The 19,830-nt window shown below is 33.0% G+C and overlaps 1 protein-coding gene across 3 annotated transcripts; it reads right to left on the reverse strand.

Moving 5' to 3' along the window:
* Positions 1-480: 480 nt before the first annotated feature.
* On the reverse strand, positions 481-8,815 carry LOC139899349 (sister-chromatid cohesion protein 3-like). 3 transcript variants are annotated; one of them, XM_071882186.1, is made up of 22 exons: positions 8,666-8,815; positions 8,372-8,546; positions 7,807-7,916; positions 7,575-7,667; positions 7,219-7,382; positions 6,896-7,132; positions 6,637-6,781; positions 6,349-6,527; positions 6,095-6,240; positions 5,883-6,010; positions 5,617-5,790; positions 5,324-5,485; positions 5,037-5,237; positions 4,715-4,852; positions 4,422-4,625; positions 4,168-4,312; positions 3,587-3,693; positions 2,861-2,998; positions 2,282-2,550; positions 2,073-2,188; positions 1,429-1,724; positions 481-778 (listed from the first exon to the last, which is right to left on the reverse strand). In XM_071882186.1, exons 1-22 carry the CDS (start codon positions 8,708-8,710, stop codon positions 770-772), a joined length of 3,381 nt encoding a protein of 1,126 aa, XP_071738287.1. In that variant the 5' UTR covers positions 8,711-8,815; the 3' UTR covers positions 481-769. The 3 variants fall into 3 exon arrangements, with proteins under 3 accessions (XP_071738287.1, XP_071738285.1, XP_071738284.1); XM_071882184.1 differs by having other exon boundaries at positions 481-775; positions 7,807-7,919; XM_071882183.1 differs by having other exon boundaries at positions 7,807-7,919.
* Positions 8,816-19,830: the final 11,015 nt, after the last annotated feature.

Raw genomic sequence — 19,830 nt, forward strand, 5'->3', positions numbered from 1 at the left:
ACAGTACCTCTTTTGGTTCAAAGTAGACCTCGTTCAATCGTTCTTGGTATAAACAACGAAAATGATGAAAATAAAGCATAAACAAAAGGCATGGAATAAAAAGCTATCCTTTTCATCAGTTCGATTTATTCAATTCGTTTTTGAAAATTTTGAAGACAACCTAAACTGAAAATCAAATACGTTTTTAGTTAAAACCAAAAAACCCAAAAATTCGCATTTTAACCAAAATAATTAAAATAAGTTGGTATAAATTCGACTTTTGATTCTAAAATCAGTTTTCAGTCTATGTATATTAATACTTAAATATATTATTAGTTGAATTCAGTTTTCGGTTCAACAAAATTTCAAAAAGTTAAAGCCAAAAACCGAATTCAAACTCTGTTTGCTTTTTTCCAGTTTTCATTCAGTTTGATTTTTTCCGGATTTCATTCGATTTGATTTTCAAATTAATCGGTTTGAAACCAAATATTGAACACCCCTATTAATCCAACAAAGATTGTAGAGAAAAGATACAACTGATATATAGTTTTACACTTTAGATTCAGCTAGTTATTGGACAACACGAACATCTGTGAAATAAAAGATATAAAGAGTTGGACCTAGAAAATTAGTTACCTGAAGACGTCATAAGATTACATGATTAAACAACAATCTACGCATATCTCTATTAGCTCCCCAAATATACTTTTAAGCTTCTGATTCCATGCACCATCAACAAACCTCATCTTTCTAATTTAACTCTTAACTTGATTGATGGGTCACTAATTCTCTACCCCTGCTAAACAATATATACTATCAAAAAATCATACAGATTATTAAGAACCGAAAAAAAACACCACTCCAGTATTATGTACAACTACCATGCATTGTCACTTGTTAACAAACAATTATTTACCAATTACCATACTAAATTATCACTATCATGCAATGTCGTTTTATACCGTCCACATGCATTGTTACTAGCTAAGCAAGGAAAAAGTTGCAGATGCAAACCAAAATCCATTAAACTTGTTCTGGTATTTATTAATTAAAGCTGGATTGCCTGATGAGTGATGACACACACACACACCATATTTCCAGGTTCAGTTGTTTTGCAAGGGTCAATTTGGGTTATATTTTAACCCAAATGGATAAATCAAGTAAAAACAGCATATTTAGCTAAAAAGGTAGCATGTTCAAAGTTTTCTTTATCAACCTCTTAAATCATTTAAACTGAATATAAGGATTACTTTTTATTCAGATCTGATGTGCTAACATTTAGTAAGAAACCCAACGAAAACGAACAAAGAATCTAGTGAATCGATCTGGCCCTGCCCATTTCGACACGAAACCATCACCTGACCCACGCATGAATCACCCACTAAAGAAAATCAAAGGCACAACATTAGCAATAAACAATTTACCAGATGTATAACGTGTTTAACGCACCTGATGTCCTTGATTGACTGTCGATTGTGCAGATTCCCCTCTTGATGCCTGCTGCTGCCTTCTGTTTTCTTCTCTTGAGAGTTTTAGGGACCTAAGTTTTGCAGATGCTTTCATTGAATGTATAAGCGGGACCCCCTCATCTTCATCCTTATCCACTTGATCTTCTTCATCATTTGGTGCATCACTTATTTCATCTTCTTCACTTGAACTCTTCTCATCAAACAGTTTTTTCCCTTCGATATTCTGCTTCTTACGGGGTCGACCACGTCGTCTCACCGACGTCCCTTCTTTCTCATCTGAAATCATTTTTCAAGTCAGCAACAAAATATCATAATACATACAAAATCCAAAAAAATAGTGACATGAGAATGAAACGCATCAGCAAAATCCAAAGGTGGCAAAATGGCCAGTAGGGTAAAACAGCAAAGGGTAAAAAAACATATAAAAAGTAGGATCGAAACAGGTCAGTTAGCCAGGTAGGATTGACAAAAAACACTTAACATCCAAATTCTACATATTTTCTTATTAATAATTGAGATGCCAAATATTTTGCATGAACAGGTAAACATAATTTTGTAAATACTATTATTATTTCAATCAAATCAGATAATTATTAATCAAAAGAACTAAAGAAACAAACCCACATTCATTTTTCAACGATCTCTCCCGTAGGTTCTCTACAAATGTCATATATGGGCGCCAGCCACTTGGATTTTCATCCATGTTTACATTCGCTGTTCGATCTTGAATATTCTTTAATCTGCTTACAGTAGTAAAGTTAGTTTTTTAAATAACGTAATTTGAAGTAGAATTCATTAACATTAAGTTTAATGCAAAGTAATAAGGTTCTTACATGTCAAGAATATCAGCCTTGAGAAGTTTCGATGTAAAGATACTAACAGCACACGTTAAGAAAGACAAACGCCCCGGGGCATCCATGAAGGCATACTCAACTCCGTTTTTCACAATTTTTAGAATCACTGTGTTGTATCTATCGCGTGCGCCAACACCAACAAAGAAACCAGAAAGTCGGCTAGCCAAATCTTTACATTCCTTGAATCTCTTGGCAACCATGAACTCATCATTTGAAGTTGAAGCCACCATTAAGTAACGTACATGTGCCTAGCCAAAAAGCAAAAAAATAATAAAAAAAATAGATTAATTATGAAGACATAATTGGAAAGAGTAGAAACATAAAGATGTATAAGAGAGCTTTTTTACAACGGAGGGGAACTTTTATAGGGCAATGTTTACATTCAAACGACATATGCCCTTGTTTATAAAATAAAATGATCATTTATTTATTTACACAAGGAAAAGTTAAAAAAAAAAAAAAAAAAAAAAAAAAAAAAAAAAAAACTCCTTGTATTAACATTTGGCTGCAACAGAGTAAAGAAGCATATAGAAAAATAACTCAAATGATTACTCTTACAATTTTTAGAGCCTCCAGAAATATATCGGCGACATCATCGTCCTTTTTCCTAATAGAGACAATTAGATATTTAACTACTTCAGCCACACTCGCACCATGCATCACATAGTGAGAAATTATATCCGGGGCAAGATACTCCTGCATTTTTTTGCCATAAATTAGAGGTACATTCAACAAAGCTTCAAGACCAAAAGGAAACAGTGAGAAACAATATAAAACATAGAGGCCTTTGCATTACTAAGATCGTAATTTTGACCTATTCATTAATGAACGGGTTGTTTCTGGTTATGTACTATCTCTGACAGATGAGTAAATGGAAGAGAAGGATTTGACGGTATAAACTTGCCCTAAGTGTATCTTTGATGAAAGAATCCTCCTAAATTGTTTCTTTTCAAAAACAATAAACTATTATTGTGAATAAATAATTTGGATGATCATATTTGACACCTAAATTATTTGAACAAAAACTTAAAAACTATGGACAATAAGTGTTTTATGTAAGCTATACTTCGTTTTAGACTACCAAAGGTTACCATTTTGACTCATTACCTAAGCCCAATTGATCCACTCATTTTAACTTGTATACACATCATAAATGTAGACAAGTAAATATATCAAATGAGATTCCAAAGCATGTGTTTCCAAAAAGCATGATACCTGTTAACATTTTCTTAGATTACTATTTTTATAAGTAAATCAGAATTACGATTATTGATAATATATAACCTTTGGAATAGCTCCATTTGCAACTAGCTTAGTAGCAGCCACCATAACAGCATCTCGGTTTGTCTCTTCCACATACTCTTTGTTACCATCATCATCTTCAGTCTCATCTGCCAAGTTATTTTCATGGATCAGTTTTTAGATCAGAGATGGAAACACCTAACACCAAATATTTACAACCTAATTAATTAACACTCTGTCATTTATTGTTTAATCTTAACTCTAATGGTTTAAATGGACCGGGTTAAAACATAGCATAATATTAATGAGGGAATCAAATCAAGCCAATGGCGTTAAACAGGTTGAAAGTTGTCTAAAACGTTCTTTCAATATTTTTAACCTCCTAAACCAAACAACTTAAACAACTTTGTCCTATTTCCATATATTTACCTTAAAACTGACTTGTCTCTTCATCACAAATGTAAAAATAAAAGGGAACAAAGAAACTATGTTTAGACTTGATAAAAAATTGTAATTTCATGCCTTGTTATTTTCATGCATATGAAAAAAAAGAAAGGACCTATGTAGCTTAAATTACATGTGTGCTTAGTTCCAACGTATCAAACCTCAGACGGTTGTCTTACCTGATATATCAAGTTGCTGCTCACAAAGCTTCCAGAATTTTCTAAGTGTAGAAACTTCAGGACGGTATCCTAAACGTTCCAGATTTGTTGAGGCATAGTTTGATCTTCTAAACAAAACCCATAATTCAGCAAGTATCACACATACCTTGAAGAAATTGTAGAATTTAGTAGACCAAAATTGCTTCAGAAGAATAAAAAATATATATATATAATCAAATTCAAAAAGATCCAAAAATGTGTGGAAGACTTCTCACCCTTGACGCGAGTGGGTTTCCACCATTTTCCTTAACTTGAGCTTCAGAAAGAACATGTAAAAAGTGGCTGAGTTCATCAAATAATGCATTCCTTTTGGATATTAAAGATGACAATGAATCTTCAGATACAACACTACTGTTGGTAATTGAGTATAAGCACCACTGAATATGCATATACATGTTGAGAAGAAGAAAACCAACAACCTGTAGTACAAGACGAAGTATGAAAAAAAGGAAAGTTTGTGGATAATAAGAACAAAAAAAATTAACTGTAAAGAATTTAAATCACGCACCTCGTAATCCATATTCCGGAAATTTTTTAAAACCATAACAATATCATCATACAAACCTTCAATTGGTACAGCTCTCTTTAATTGTAACTCATACAACCTTTTCATATTTACAAGAAGTAAGTACTCATCATCACCATCCTACAAAAAAAAAAAAAAAAAAAAAAAAAAAAAAAAAAAAAAAAAAATCCATGTTATATTAACTTGACCATAATATGTGTACCACATAAATGCGATGCTTAAAATTATTTAGAGTAATGTTATAGTAAAAACATGTATGTATGGTAAACTAAAAAGAAGCTTTAACTAGTTAACATAATCATACCACTACTTCTTTTATTGCAGCTTTCACTTTTAGAATAAGCTCATCCTCAAGTTCCTTCAATTTAGTTTGGGCAAAATCTTGTAGCTCTCCGCGGCTTCCAATTGTACAATAATCGAAAGCATTAACGCATGCTCTGAGAGCATCTTTGTCCCCGTGTTTGAAAAATGTTTCTTTCACCAGTTGAAGGAGTGTTTTGAATTTCTAAAAAGAGAAGAAAAAAAAACATATGAATATATGTGAAAGACTTTGCAAAGATAAATTATATCCCAAAAACTTAATCTTCATACCTGATCCTGTCTCTTTAAGGAGTAAAGCTCAAGGTTCATATAGACGATTATTTCAAGAAGCGAAGGGACTTTTGTTTTGTCAGCCATATATTTGCGCATAAGTTGTGGGTAGTTCTTGATCATAGTAACAGTTATATCCTTCCTGTTGCTGTCAATCAATTCCTAGCAATTACAACAACATAAATGGTCAGCAAGGCTCAAACTATATGTGTAATCTAGCACTAAAAACATACAAATAAGATTAAGATGCAGCATAGTACATAAAGATCCATATCAAATGAAACAAAAATTACCCTCTGAGCTTTGGTGTGATTCTGCTTACGATGATCAGCAGCAGGAACGATTCGCTCGCCAACAGCCTTTTTCACAGATGCACAAAACAAACGGGTCAAATTTGTAGCATCATCATCTGTAAGCTCAATTGAAGGATTTTCATCCAGTAACATAGAGGTTATACGCTTCCAGTCCTGTAAAACATAAATTAAATTGTCACTATAATAAGTATTAAAAGATCAAATATGGTAAGTAAAAATGCTTGACATATACAAGTACAACTCACTTTCATGGCATCCATGAACTCCCAAATGTCATCAATGACATAGAAACTCAGTACTTGATCTGTTGAGAACTCTCTTAGTATTTGCAACATCCTGAGAAGATGAATCTGTGACTGATCACCTTCATCGCCTGCATGAATCAATCAATCTCACTAATATGAAGCAAAGTTTAAATTGACAGAACAAACAAAACCGCTGATGTCACCAATTATACCTGATGAACGAGACTGTGAGCTATTGAATTTCTGAGCAATCACGTGATCGTATACAAGAGCCCCAATAGCCCGCCTGATTTCGGGAGGATCATCAATGAGTAAGTCATATAAGGAGCCTAAATCATCATCAGGAACCAACTGATGTCTGCAATGAGTCATAAAAACCAATGCGTGAGCAACATTTAAGCAATACAAAATATTATTTACAATTAACTACTTTCATAAGATAACACAGGATAAGAACAAGCGATACCTGAGTAGTTGTTTCACAAGACTGATGGCACATACTGCGACCGATGTATCAATATCATCAGCAAGATCCAACATCCTTTTATAAAACCTTTCAGTAAATAGCCCAAGAGATGGCACATTGTCATCCACGTCATACACATTTTGCAGTGCAAGGATTGAAGCTTTTCTTACACCAGGACTCTTTAGATATGTAAAATACATTAATCACTCAGTGTGTTCACATCAACATATATTATAAAAAAGACTTGAACCTACCACTAACAAAGATTGATGAACACTTATAACTTACTTTGTCATTTAATGTCCATCCAAGATATTTTAAATACAAATCCTGCAAGAAGAGTGATGGATATGAAACAATCCACACTCCAAGGGATTGTATGCATGACATGCGGATTTCAGGATCCATGTCTCGATAACGATGCACAAACAGCCTTCAAAAGGGGCATGAAAACCATTATTAAATAAGCATTCAAGCATATAACAGACTATTAAATAGTGCATAATATAATATATAATAATAATATGATATTAAAGTGTAATTGTACCCGGTAAATATTTTCCTCATCATCTCCTCTAACATTGTTATCTTTTCATGAGTCTCTGACAGCCTTTTGTTTAGCGATTCAACACGATCCCCCTCGGAGTTTTTTTTCTTCTCGGCAGTTAATTGCCTTTGTGTAGTCTGCCTTTGGGCAGCAAGTATTTTGGCAGCCCCTATGAAAGATGAGACCAACTGAAGCCCAACCAAAGAAGCAACTTGCCTATAAACTCTAGGAGGAGTACTGCAAAAGTGTGTGCACTCAGCTCATTAGCAAGATTAAGCTATTTCATTGGAAAAAAAAATGTAAATAAAAAACCATGTACCAACCATGACAAAGCAATAACATAGTCCATGCACTTGTCAAACAAGACTTGATCAAACAAAGGTCCATTTTGACACTCTGACACCAAATTATCCCAGAAGGCCACAAGGTTCTCCTTAAAACTTCTGAATTCCTTCTTTTTTGAACTTTGATAGTCTTCAATTCTACCCTGTATCCCATCAAGTTAAGCAAAAACATAGGAATGCATGTTTCATAAACCATAATATACAATAAAGTAAAAATGGTCAACGGCTTAAAGAAAGACCCTTCTACGTGTAAACATGGTTTTCCATTCAAATACAGTCTATGCACTAATATCTTACAATACAAGCATATCTGTAAGCAACAACAAAAAGGATACTTGTGCAGCCAGATTTACAAGAGCAACTACAACATCATCAACATTAGTCTCCTCCAATAACTCTTCTTCGATACGATATGTAGCTCCACATGTCTGTAAAATTGTAAGTTCGATCAGTTGAATGCTTTATTTAATAAAATAATGTGTGTCGTTTCTTCTTACTACTAGGATCCTAAAACTACATGGGAAAATAGCTATGCTTGAAAATGGAAAAGGCGGAATGTGTAGTTACCTCAAACAACATTGTTAAGAGTTCAATTACTGCAGGCTTTGGATCCTTCTCGTACTTTTCAACCCACACTTTAACCACTTGCGGAATAAGTTTCCCATTCATTTTAACCGCTTCTAATAAACAGACAGACAAAAGTAAACTTTTCACGTAAGTTAACAAATACAGTCACATGACCTAGAAAAAACAATGTCAAAGAAAAAATATGCTAAGCAAGTTTATTTCTTTTCAACTACAAGGGCTGGCATGCTACACTTGTAAACAAATAAAAACTTGCCAAAAGAGAGCAATAAGCACACGTTAAAATTTGAGTATCAACTTACAGTAAACTTATCTTCATCTATATTTCAATATATGAAATACAATTAAACAACCTTGCCATAAAACTTTTATAATACCATAAAACCTACAAACCTTGCCATAGAACTTAAATGGAACAACAGATAAATCCATAAACAAACTACAGACTATTCACTAACGCATCATTACAACTACTGATAACAATTAACTATATACAATTTACTAAACCTAATACTGCTTTCAGAAACGAAATAATCGAACAACTCACCGATTAGACTATGCTCAGAAGCTGTAGCAGTATTAGAAGGAGCTGCTTCAGTAGTGCGATTTCGAGTAGGTTTATGAATATTTTGGTGAAATTCGTCACCAGATTCCTCACCACCAGACTCGTAAATATCTCTAAGTTGACCATCGAAAGCCTTCGTCGGAACCCTAGGCCTTTTCTATTAAATATAAACACAACAATTACATATACAGATATACGTATAATAATTGCAGTAGCATCAATAATTCAAAACCCTAGGTATGAAATTAGAGTAAACAAGGAGATATCTAAACTAACCGAACGACGAATTAGTAGGTCAGGAACTTCAGGTTCGTCTTCCATGGCGTCTGTGATCGTCAATTTGTGTATGTATAGGTGTGTATCTATATGTGTGTTTACTAGTGTGAGAAAATTTGGGGTATTCCCGCCAGGAAATGAAGTGAAAAATGAAATGATTTGGGATTTGTAGGTCGGAGAGTGTTAAGTAACCCGGCGTGAGAATTAGGCGTTAGCTTTGTTTGTGCTTTTGACAAAAACTGACGTGAGTCGATTCGGCGTTAGTTTTTGACACACGCTAGCGTTAGTTGCCTAATTGACGAAATTGTTTTTGAGCGTGAGACTTATTTTGATCAATCGTTATTCAAGACACTTTTTATATATTTAATTAATTTATTTTTTCTACTCAACATTGATCATATTTTCATTACATCAACCTACAAATATTTGAAACAAAAATTTCGACTTTTTGGGTTACTAAAGCTCAAATATAGTCACATTTAAAACTCATGTATGTATCAAAAAATGCACTATTTGCCTCTGACATCACAGTCAGAGTTAAAACCAATATAAAATGTTTTATTAATTTGTGCTAAAATATTACGGAGTGTGGAGTATTAAGTAGTGTACACTAACACCACACCAGCTACTTCATAAAATTAATAATTAAAAGTCAAAAATTCTATTTAACTTGCAAAAGATTATGTATACAAATCATATAAATCTACCATGTTTATTGTAATTATTTTAATAATTGATCAAATATTATAATTATATATTTAATCAAGATAATTTGTGTGTGCACGCTTTTCAAAAAATAAAAAATAAATTTGTGTGTACACAAGTTTAAACGATAGTTTATCTATATAAGAGATCACAATGATAATTCAGTTTGTTTTGTTGTTATACTTCGTATATAAGAGATGTAAATGTATTTGGGTTTGTTACTCCACAATTTAATTTTTTAAATACAAATCAATCGATCAATGGTTTATTTGAATAGATAAACAATTATGAAATCATAATTTGAATCAGTGATTGAAATCGTATTTATAAACTCTTATAATGATCAATATTCAGTCTTTTGACAAAAAATGACATAACTATAACTTTTCTTTTTATATAAGAATATTAATTATACTTATTTTATTCGTTTAAATTACAGCTTATAATTTATTGATTAAATGTAAAATATACTTTAACAGATAAAATGAATTTGATTATTGTAAACAAGTATGACGTCAAATTTATAATTTTATATATATTTTTTCTTGTTTGTTCTAAAAGCTTGTTATTATCTTTCATACCGGTCAATTTGTTAATTAATTGGCGATTTAATTTATTTATTTATAATTCTTAAAACTCTCTTTCTCATATTTACCCCTATATCATTACAATTTTCATTACTTACTCAAATCCATATTGATGCTAAGTGTAAGTTATCCAAGTCGATTTCTTAAACTTAAGATACATATTTAGTTTGAAATTGAATTCATGTGAATATCTCTGAAAGTAACGAAAAAACGTTAACTAAATTATTGATAATTCAAATTTGATGAACTTTCACTATTTTGATCAAATCTCATTCTTACGAACTTTGATTTAGGTCATTCAAAATTCAAAGGTTTGTAGCTCATAGGCTTACAAATTTAATTACTTACACGATTTTTAGGGGTTGACCCCTCTAACCCTATTTAGACCAACACGTGCATACATTAAGTGATAAAGTATTGAAATGATATGTGAGTTATGTTTTAGAACAAGTAAAACATTGTATAGCATTCAAATTTTCCAAATGAAGATTCAAGAAAGTAATAAAATTAATTCAAGGAAAACGAAAATTGGGTGGCCAGCTGATGAACAACATTTAACTCATTTTACTTTTCACATATTTCATGAATTTTTAAATCTTTCAAATGAATTTCAACTATCTTAGTATCGTTCTCAGTGTCAGGTACTATAATATTCTTTTGAAAATATAGTCGTTATTTATTTTGTTGTCACTAACATGCATAAAAATTTTATATGGTTAATTAGTAATGATAAAGTGGCATATATTTAATTATTAATTGTGTGATACTTTTATATCTATTAATTACAATTTTTAAAATCTTCATTTATAAAAATTAATAAAGGTCTTGTCAGTTATTGACTAAGCCAATTGTGTGAATTGGTTAACCGGTAAATGACAGTGGGGCCTCATGTTTAATTCTTATGTAAATAGTTAAAACAAGAAATTCAAAGTTTGTTATTTTGGATTTTTAGCATCTTGCTTAACCAAAAACTGTTGGAGGGTATATAACATAGTTATGACTTATTATTAACAACGAGGTAGGAAGCGCGCGCGTTACGGCGATGGTGTTATGCTTTTATAAAAAAGTAAAAATAAAAATAAAATAGTTAGAACTATACTAAAAGGCAAAATGTCATGATACTATTCACTTGATTATTAGCCAATCAAGTGGTGACGTGGCATTTTGCCTTTTTGTATAGTTTTAAATATTTGACTACATAAGGTTATATAGTCAGTATGATACTAAACGCTAAAAAATTCATTATCGAATTATAGAAAATTCTTTATTGGATTATACAATTTAGTTTATTATTTATGATATATGTTAAATTCGAAAATGATTATAGTGATCGTGTTCTTGACATACATTTTTAGGTCAAAAGGCTATTATTGTGCTAAAACATGGGACTAAAAGTAGAAACTTCCTTGGCGGCGGAGAAATTCGGGGTTGTTTGATGTTGGGTTGGAATTGTTTTGGTTCTTGTTTTAACTGTTTTGTGTCTAGTTATTTTTTATCACTAATCATACTCTTTTTAGATAATGTATCGGGTTGGTTTAGTTAGTTGCTTAGTTCAAGCTTTTGTTGGTTGTTGTTTTGTTTAGTTTCTTATTCTAGTTTTCGGCTTGGCTCTCATGTATATAGTTTTCTAGGTTTAGCTGATATCAGTTTCATTTAGTTTGTTTTTTTTATCTGTGAGGCTTCTCGGTTTGTTGTACTTTGTTGGGTTCTTTCATTTATGATGAAAAGATCCTTGTTTATATTATTGTTAAAGTTTTTCACCAACCAAATATAATTGTTTTTTAAAAAAATGGAAAGCATTGTTACTTACATTGAAATTTTTTTAAGAAAATGGTTGGCAATTAATGTTGGAGTTGTTTAAGTAGGTTGTAGTAGCTAAACCACTGAGCAGTTAACTGAGTGGTATTTAGTCTTGGAATACGTGTTCCGGATCTATGGGAGAATTAAAGAACGTGACCTTGGTTCGACTCTTACCCACATGTTTTACTTCCCTCGTAATACGAGGCCCATAATCGAGTTAGATAGGTTTTCATGGCAGGTGTTAAAGGTTATGATCGGGTGGTGGGTACTCCACGTGGTATGGGCCTCCGTCAGTGACCCCTAACATGATGGTCTAAAAAACGGTTCTAGTGGTTGACTAGTTGCACTTCTAAATAATTACAAGTTAGTTGGACTATTTACAACACTTGGTGTTTGGATGTGTGTTTTCAAAGCACAACTAGTATAATCAAATGACACTTTACATCTTCTAAACATTATATGACATATTTCTCTAGTTTTCTCCATTTATTTATTTGTAAGATGTCAGACCCATTGATAGCTCTTACGCACGCAGTACAAGTAATGAACTTGCTCACGACGTTAATCACAGAAACATTAAGAGAACGCGAAGAAACTACTAATATGACTATAGTGTAAGTAATTAGATGAGGGGTGAATAGTTACTTATTACGTTTCTTAAAACTTTTCGATGATCAACGAGATTTGAGCAAACCTTGATCAACTTAATCAACTCAAACCCAATGTGTGTAGTACTTAATCAACTTAATCAACTTCCCGATTCATTAATCGGGAGTTTTGCATCACTAAGCCTCTTTCTCTAAATCCGGTGGAGATCCGATTTACAAGCCTTGTACTCCTTTGTAGACAACAGACCTAATCCTTCTATCTCTTCGAAAGATTACCTATAACTTAGATCAATTTGTCTTCATCTTGGACAAATATTAATCCCCAATGGAATTAATCAACTTCCTAGTTCCCTTTAAGCATATATTGAAGTAGTCCAAATACAACTTGTAGCACATAGCAAGACAAAGATCATACATACATATATTAAGTAATTACTAACAAATTGGTATTTATCACATAGTCAAATAATACTCATGTATTAATATCAAGTAGTCAAGTAATATTCATACAATGACTAGCAAGAGATCACTAATTAATCTAGGATTAAACATATAGTGATGACATAGCATTGTACCAAGGCTATGTAAGTTTTACTTGTAAAGTGGCATTTGCAAGATTATTGTTTAAGTATACATTAATGCGCAACACATGTACAAGGAAGGAGCAACTCTTGGTTGGGACTTGATGACCATTCTAAGTATGTCTAAATACATTTTAGGAGTACATGTTTTCCTGTAACACTTATGCGTTATCGTTAATCAAGGTTAAATCATCATTAAGGTGTCAGTAGGTGTGATTAACCAAGATTATCGTTCTAGTGACCAAAATGTAACACCCCGTCAGAATTCACTAACGGTGTATTAACTCCTGGTCCCACAGTTAACGATCACACCCTCTATATGCGACGTTTTCCGAAAAGCATTCACATTAATTTCAAAAGACGCTGTCATTAAATGTAAAGTAATTCAAAACAGTTTAACATAAATGACAAAAGTAAATAATCTCAATATTATTTAAGGTAAATAGTTTTTAATGCCAATGTAAAGTGTTCCTGATAAAGACGGTGATGGACTCCAATCCGTAACATGCAACCAAGCAAGTAGTCATCAAAGTAGCGGAAGCTAATACCTCTAAGAACCTGAGATAAAACATGAAAACGGTCAACATAATTGTTGAGCGAATCTACAAGTTTAGTAAATCGTTTATCTTTTGTTAGACCATGAGATTTGGTTCAAAGCAGTAAAAGTTATACATTTGTTATGAGCACTTGAATATAAAGCTTTAACCCGCGGATAGAGTTTTCGCTACACGACTTCCTTTACCCTATAAGTATACATTGATCAAGCGTATATGTAACGAAGTAATAAGCATTCGTTCGTTGAGTGAGGTTTGTCAGACCTAACGGACCTGTCCCTATGATTTGAGCTTACAAATGTAATTAAGATATTCAAGCTAAGGGCTTTTTGATCGAACTCATATGTATATTCAGTTTAGTACTCGTGTCTAATTCGTAAAAACAGTTTAAAACAACATGTTATCTCATCCCAAAAAGTAAAAGTGTATGAAACTGTAGACTCACCTTGAGTGCACTTAAACAAAGCACAAGTAACGAGTAGTCAGATTACTACGACCGAGTAATGTAACCTAAATATACTAATATATAGTTACATAAGTCTATTTCAATAAAGTGATCCACATTAAAGTAAAATTCAACAAAAGTCAACTAGTCATGTAAGTCAAACAAAAGTCAAACTTGGTCAAGATGGTCAACCTAAGTCAACTACATTAGTAGGTCATGTCAATGATGTCACATAGTCAAACCAAGGTCAACTCATAAGTTTCACTCATTCATTTAGCAATTTAACATTTACTAGTTCGGTCACCGTAAGTGTTCACGAAAGTCATGAAATCAGACAAGCATTATTCACAAATGACGCATCAAGAAATTAAAATAAACTCCAGATCATGTCATAAGATTTCTAGAAAGACCAATCACGCTATCATACAATTCCTAGAACTCACGCAGCATGCAAATCTTTCTAGCTCAGTTTTTGTTCGCGTATCAGTTTCATAAAAATTCCCATTTAATCTAAAAAAATGTAAATCATAAAGTGCCAATTGGAGATGGTCACAAACACCTCAAATTATCGGTGGTCAAAAGGGCTAAGAAATCCATGTAGCCAATTGATATGACTACAAAGATACGGCGAAAACGGACGGTTTTATTCGTGCGATGTCGTTAGGTCGCAGGACGTCAGAATCAGCTGATCAGGGTAGCAATCAATGGTTTATTTATTTATATTGTGCGGGGCCTAAATTTACTTTTAACTTTCTAATGTAAAAGGTGTAAGTTAACCTAAGGTCGTGTTTTTGAATGGTTTAATGAATTAAAGATCAAGCGGATAATTGTCTTTTATTTAAATTACCAGGGTAAAGATAGTAGTTGGTTTAAGCTAAAGGTCCTAATTGCAGAAAAAGTAAATAAAATGGAAAGATATCCGGAGTATGCAGATCAGGGAAATGTTGACCAAGATATTAGTTTGGGTTAGGGAAAGGTAATTATGTTGGTTTTAAAGCTATGATTGGAATGGTGTAGATCTGGTTGGATGAGCCAATTACACAGACCTACTTATCTCTAGACTCTCAGAGTTCTCGTTGAGTAGTTAAAAGTATGTCACTTGGTTGTATAATTGAAAGGTAACTATACCTCGGAGGTTATCCTTAGTAAAGCAATAGGTTTATTAGTGAGTTGAGTTCTAATCCTAACCCTCGTTATCAGTTTAGTAAACTGAATAACAATGTACCGTGTTGATTGAACACTGATCACAAACGGAAGGAGTCCGTCGGGTTAAGTTGACAAAACCTTAATTGAAAACTAACAACCATTTCATCATACTAATGAGATCATACCAAATCAAACATTATACAACATTACAGTTGATATACTGAAAGTAAAGCAGATAGAAACCTAGCAGATACCTAAACAGTTGAAATGACTTAGTCTTAGGAAAACAATCAAACAAGAACATGCAATAGGTTTGGATCATACAGTTAAGGCACTAGCTAGATCTTAACAGCTCCTAAGAGGTCTCCTTGGAACATGATGTGCCAGCGGAGGTGTACGAAATACTATTATTGTTTATTACAAAATACGATAAAATTACACAAGTTTTATTTATTTATTTATGGGATATACCTAAACCTTGCTACAACACTATAGGCAGTGTACCTAATCGTAAAGTAGTGTAGTTTTTAGTAAGTCCGGTTCATTCCACAAGGAGCTAGCGATTACGTACTATATTTTAACAACTATATTTATATAAAATATATATAATTATATATAGTAATAATAATATATAAAAGGGAGGTTTTACTGTTTAATGACCGGTTTATCGATTTTAAATAAAGCGTAAAGATAAATGACGATAATTTAAATGACAGAATTTAAATTGCGAGTAAAATGACAATAATTAAAAGTACGATAAGAAATACAATAAAAGAATTATGCTTATTTAAACTTCCGTAATCATGATGTTTGACGTTTTAATTTTAATTTATTACTCTGAGTTAATTGTCCTTTGTCCTGGATTTATTTGAAACCTATCTGGTTTTTGCCCATAATAGTCCACCGGTCATAATTATAAAATGCTCATCAAATTAACCTTATTCCCGAAGTCAAATATTCCAACTAATTAGGGATTCGAACTGTAACAATGTTTTAATACTTTGTTAATAATTACATCAGGTTATCGACTGCGTGTAATCCAAGGTTTTAATACTTTGTTAACAATTACACCAATTATCCTTGTATGTAATCCACCCCTGTTTTAATTAGTCTATGATACATTAATTTATTCACTTGGCCATAATGAATAATAAATTACCCAATCCAATTAATTAATTAAATGATTGTAAACGATGTCGTATAAACGTCACTAAATAGGACATTCGTAATCAATTTAATAATTATTAGATTAACTAATTTGAAGATAGGTTCGAAAGGTTCCAATGAGTTGTCATTCAATTAGACAATACCCCCTACCTATTAATAGTCAATAATCCAATGTTCACAAGTGTCAGTCTTTTGTCCAAACCTTAATTATGGTACAAAATCCAATAACCCCATATTAATATTTAGTCCAACATCACGATTACTTCGGCTCAAATAAGCATAATAATAACTTAGTTACGAGACATTAATTTAAAAAGAAAGAACATAGCTTACAGTGATTATTTATCGCACAGCGTTACACGGACAGAACTTCGACTTAAAACCCGTAAAACATTTCTTACATTAACCCAACTAAACCATAATTTATTATTAATCTTAATTATAATTAAAATTATAATTATAAATATATATTACATAGAGAGAAAGAAAGATTGAAAAAGGTGTGTGTAAACACGTCGAAATTCGTTGCAATTTATAGAGTTGGCCAGCATCTGGGTGCCATGCGATCGCATGGGATTTGCTCTTCCAGGCCATGCGATCGCATGGCCAGCTGGATCAGGATATTTTCTTTTGCAAAACGTGGGCTGTTCGATTAAATTAATATATAATATAATATATATAATTATATATATATTATATTATATTCTTGTGCATAGTTGACTTGTAATTTTAGCTCCGATGTCTCGCTCGTTTACGCCCGGTTTATGTCTCGGTTCCGGATTTTCGAACGTCTTTTTTTGTGCTTAGATATCTTGTACTTTGCGTTCTGTGACTTGTACTCTTGTAATTTTTAGACGTTTCTCATCAATAAATTGAACCACTTGGATTGTATCTTGTACATTTGAGCTTTTTGGTCATTTGCGTCTTCAAATCTTCATTTGCGTCTTCAGTCTTCGCACTTATTTATTTAAACGAATATTACTTGGAATTAGAACAATTGCAACTAAAAACTTTACATATTGGGATGATATTGCGACTAAATATATGTTCATTTGGAGCACTATCAGAACAGTCAATAGGCATACTAGGTCATTCATGTCTCAATTCCTAAGTTTCGTGTCCTAAAAGTGCATTAGATGGCTATTGGGAACTCCGGCCATACCGACTTCATAGAATCTTCAGATACAGTATAACCAGGGGTCTTAATCCTATGAAGTAGCTAAGTTCATATAGGTGGACAAGTTCTGATCACAACCTAGGTTGGTCAATCCTTAATATGCTAGCATACAAATCTATCAGACTCACAAGTTCAGCATAACAATAGTAACCCTACTAAATTAACATAACTACGCTAATCCAAACTTCTATCATGGCAACATACAGATTAATTAAGCTAACATGGTAATATCAGAAGGCATTATTAAACATAAAAAGTAATAATACATGTTTAATACAAAAGACAAGCGTTTCGGATAAAAACCTGAAAAGGCTGAAGAAATCTGCCCGAGATCCCAGGGACTCGCCGTGATATCCTTCGGAAAATAAAAGCTAAGCTAGCTACTACTAAAAACTAACTAAAAGGCTTGAAAATATAAAATGAATTGTAAATTGAGTGTGTGTTGAAATGGATGGAAAGAACCAGCCGTTTGCTGTGCCCGTTTGATCAGATCAGCCGTTTGTTGTGCCCGTTTGTGCTGGCCATGTGGCAGGCCGTTTGCCATACAGACAAGCCGTTTGCCATACATGAAAGCCGTTTGGCAGGCCGTTTGGCTTGCCTGGTCAGCTGAAATCACTGGATCGTAACTTGATTTCTTGTCTTTGATCGTTTTCGCTCTAGATTCTTCGTTTTAGCTCTGTTTTACTTGATTCTTATTGCATCGCCTTCGTAATTACTTAATCTACAATATCAATTGAAAGCGATTATTTTTGCCATAAAATTTTGAACCTTATGGATTTAGGGCCAAATTCGGGGGTAAAAACGTGACTTTTTGGCCGATATCAAATACTCCACACTTAGCTTTACTTGTCCTCAAGCAAAAAGCGGGAATATAAGGTTCTTTCTAATAGATTCTTCCTCGCCCACCCTTGTATCCTTTTATTATGCCTTCATCAGAAGTCGTCACATCTTTTGAAAGTATTAGAGAAAGTTTCGAACTTTGATCGTTTTGGTCGCTAGATTTCAATCGCGTCCATAGTGAAAAAGGCGTACTTTCCAACTCTCAGATGTAGAGTATACATGACCAGACTTCTCACTAGCGGATCACTCGTATCACTCAAGTGTTCAGGGTGCCCTAATCTAATTGTATTGTCGCTCAGAAGCCAGTCGTATAACAGTTCTCATCATAGGCTTGGTAAAACATCGATATCTCCACCGGTTAAGTAAGGACGACACTGATCTTCTTCCTAGGCATTCTTTTAAGAGAAAGACGGGTTATAGGGTTGGTTGAGGAATTTATGGAATGGTGAAAGGTATCCATATCTTTTGATATTCAGAGAGAATTGATAGATTTCAATTCTTCAGAGTATCCATTTTTCGATAGAGAATGGCTTAAATTCCGTAAGAGTTTCTCCGAAAGATGCGGATTTTGCTAAGACTTTGTCTAGAATTTTTCTTGGCTCTTCCAGCACTCCTTCCTTGGGCAACTTCTGGGGAGACTTTGCTCTTTATCATCATTTCATTTTTTTTTATCGCCATACCCTCTCTTCATAACTTTTGTTATTTGAACCTGGTGCCCAGAGAGGAAGTGATAATTCACTAAAAATAGGTCTTTGACCTATCAAAAACAGTCAGGGGGTTCGGAATCTTTTAACAAGTGCTTTTGAAGCAAATTTGATCGATCTATCTCTTCATTAATCTCTGGATCTTTTGATAAGCGAGGAAAAGGAATGAAGGTGAATTGGTAGTGTATTTTGGGAGTTGGGGTGAATATTTTTGATTCATCAACTCTTTATGTGAGTTGGTCGGTTAAAATTGAGTGGAGTGGAAACGGAAACGGATGACTTTTTGTCTTCTCTATTCGTAATGATTTCAATAGGAGTATCGCACCTGCACCACGTATGGAGCTTACTAACCATTGGCTTTGAAATGTATGTCAAGACCAAGTTCTAACTTAAACCGTACACTGGCAAGCTCATCAATTGAATTGACAAAGTACTGTAGTTTTGATGGGTCATACAGATACTTTGGGTCCAAGAGTCCTCACTTTTTGGGAGTAGGGATCGTGCTTGGTCATGCGTAGCCTTTGACATATTTTTTCGAAAGAAATCTTTTATCATAAATCATGAGTTTTAGCTTAATTGTTCCGTTCTAGTAAATGTTTCGAAACCTGATTTCTAGCAATTTTATAGAATCTTTTGGGTAAAAAGAGGTAAGAATTTTTCGAAATTACCTAAATATTCCTTGCTAGTCACTTTTAGACAAAAGAATTTTTCAAAACTTTGGCATTTTATGGTTACTTGACCTTAAACCTTTACCCAATATCCCACACTTCGAAGAACATTGTCCCTAATGTTCTCTGAAATAGAATTTTATAAATTAAGGGCAGTGTTTCTAGTATCTCCAAGTTTGGTGC

This window comes from Rutidosis leptorrhynchoides, chromosome 3 (genome assembly GCF_046630445.1).
Source record: "Rutidosis leptorrhynchoides isolate AG116_Rl617_1_P2 chromosome 3, CSIRO_AGI_Rlap_v1, whole genome shotgun sequence".
NCBI classification, from domain to species: Eukaryota; Viridiplantae; Streptophyta; class Magnoliopsida; order Asterales; family Asteraceae; genus Rutidosis; species Rutidosis leptorrhynchoides.

Coding starts and splice junctions, on each gene's coding strand:
- LOC139899349 (XM_071882183.1), bottom strand. CDS start 8,710: ATGGAAGACGAACCTGAAGTTCCTGACCTACTAATTCGTCGTTCG. Junction 6,528..6,636: donor GATGGACATTAAATGACAAA/GTAAGTTATAAG, acceptor ACATATCTAAAG/AGTCCTGGTGTAAGAAAAGC. Junction 6,011..6,094: donor CTCACAGTCTCGTTCATCAG/GTATAATTGGTG, acceptor TGATTCATGCAG/GCGATGAAGGTGATCAGTCA.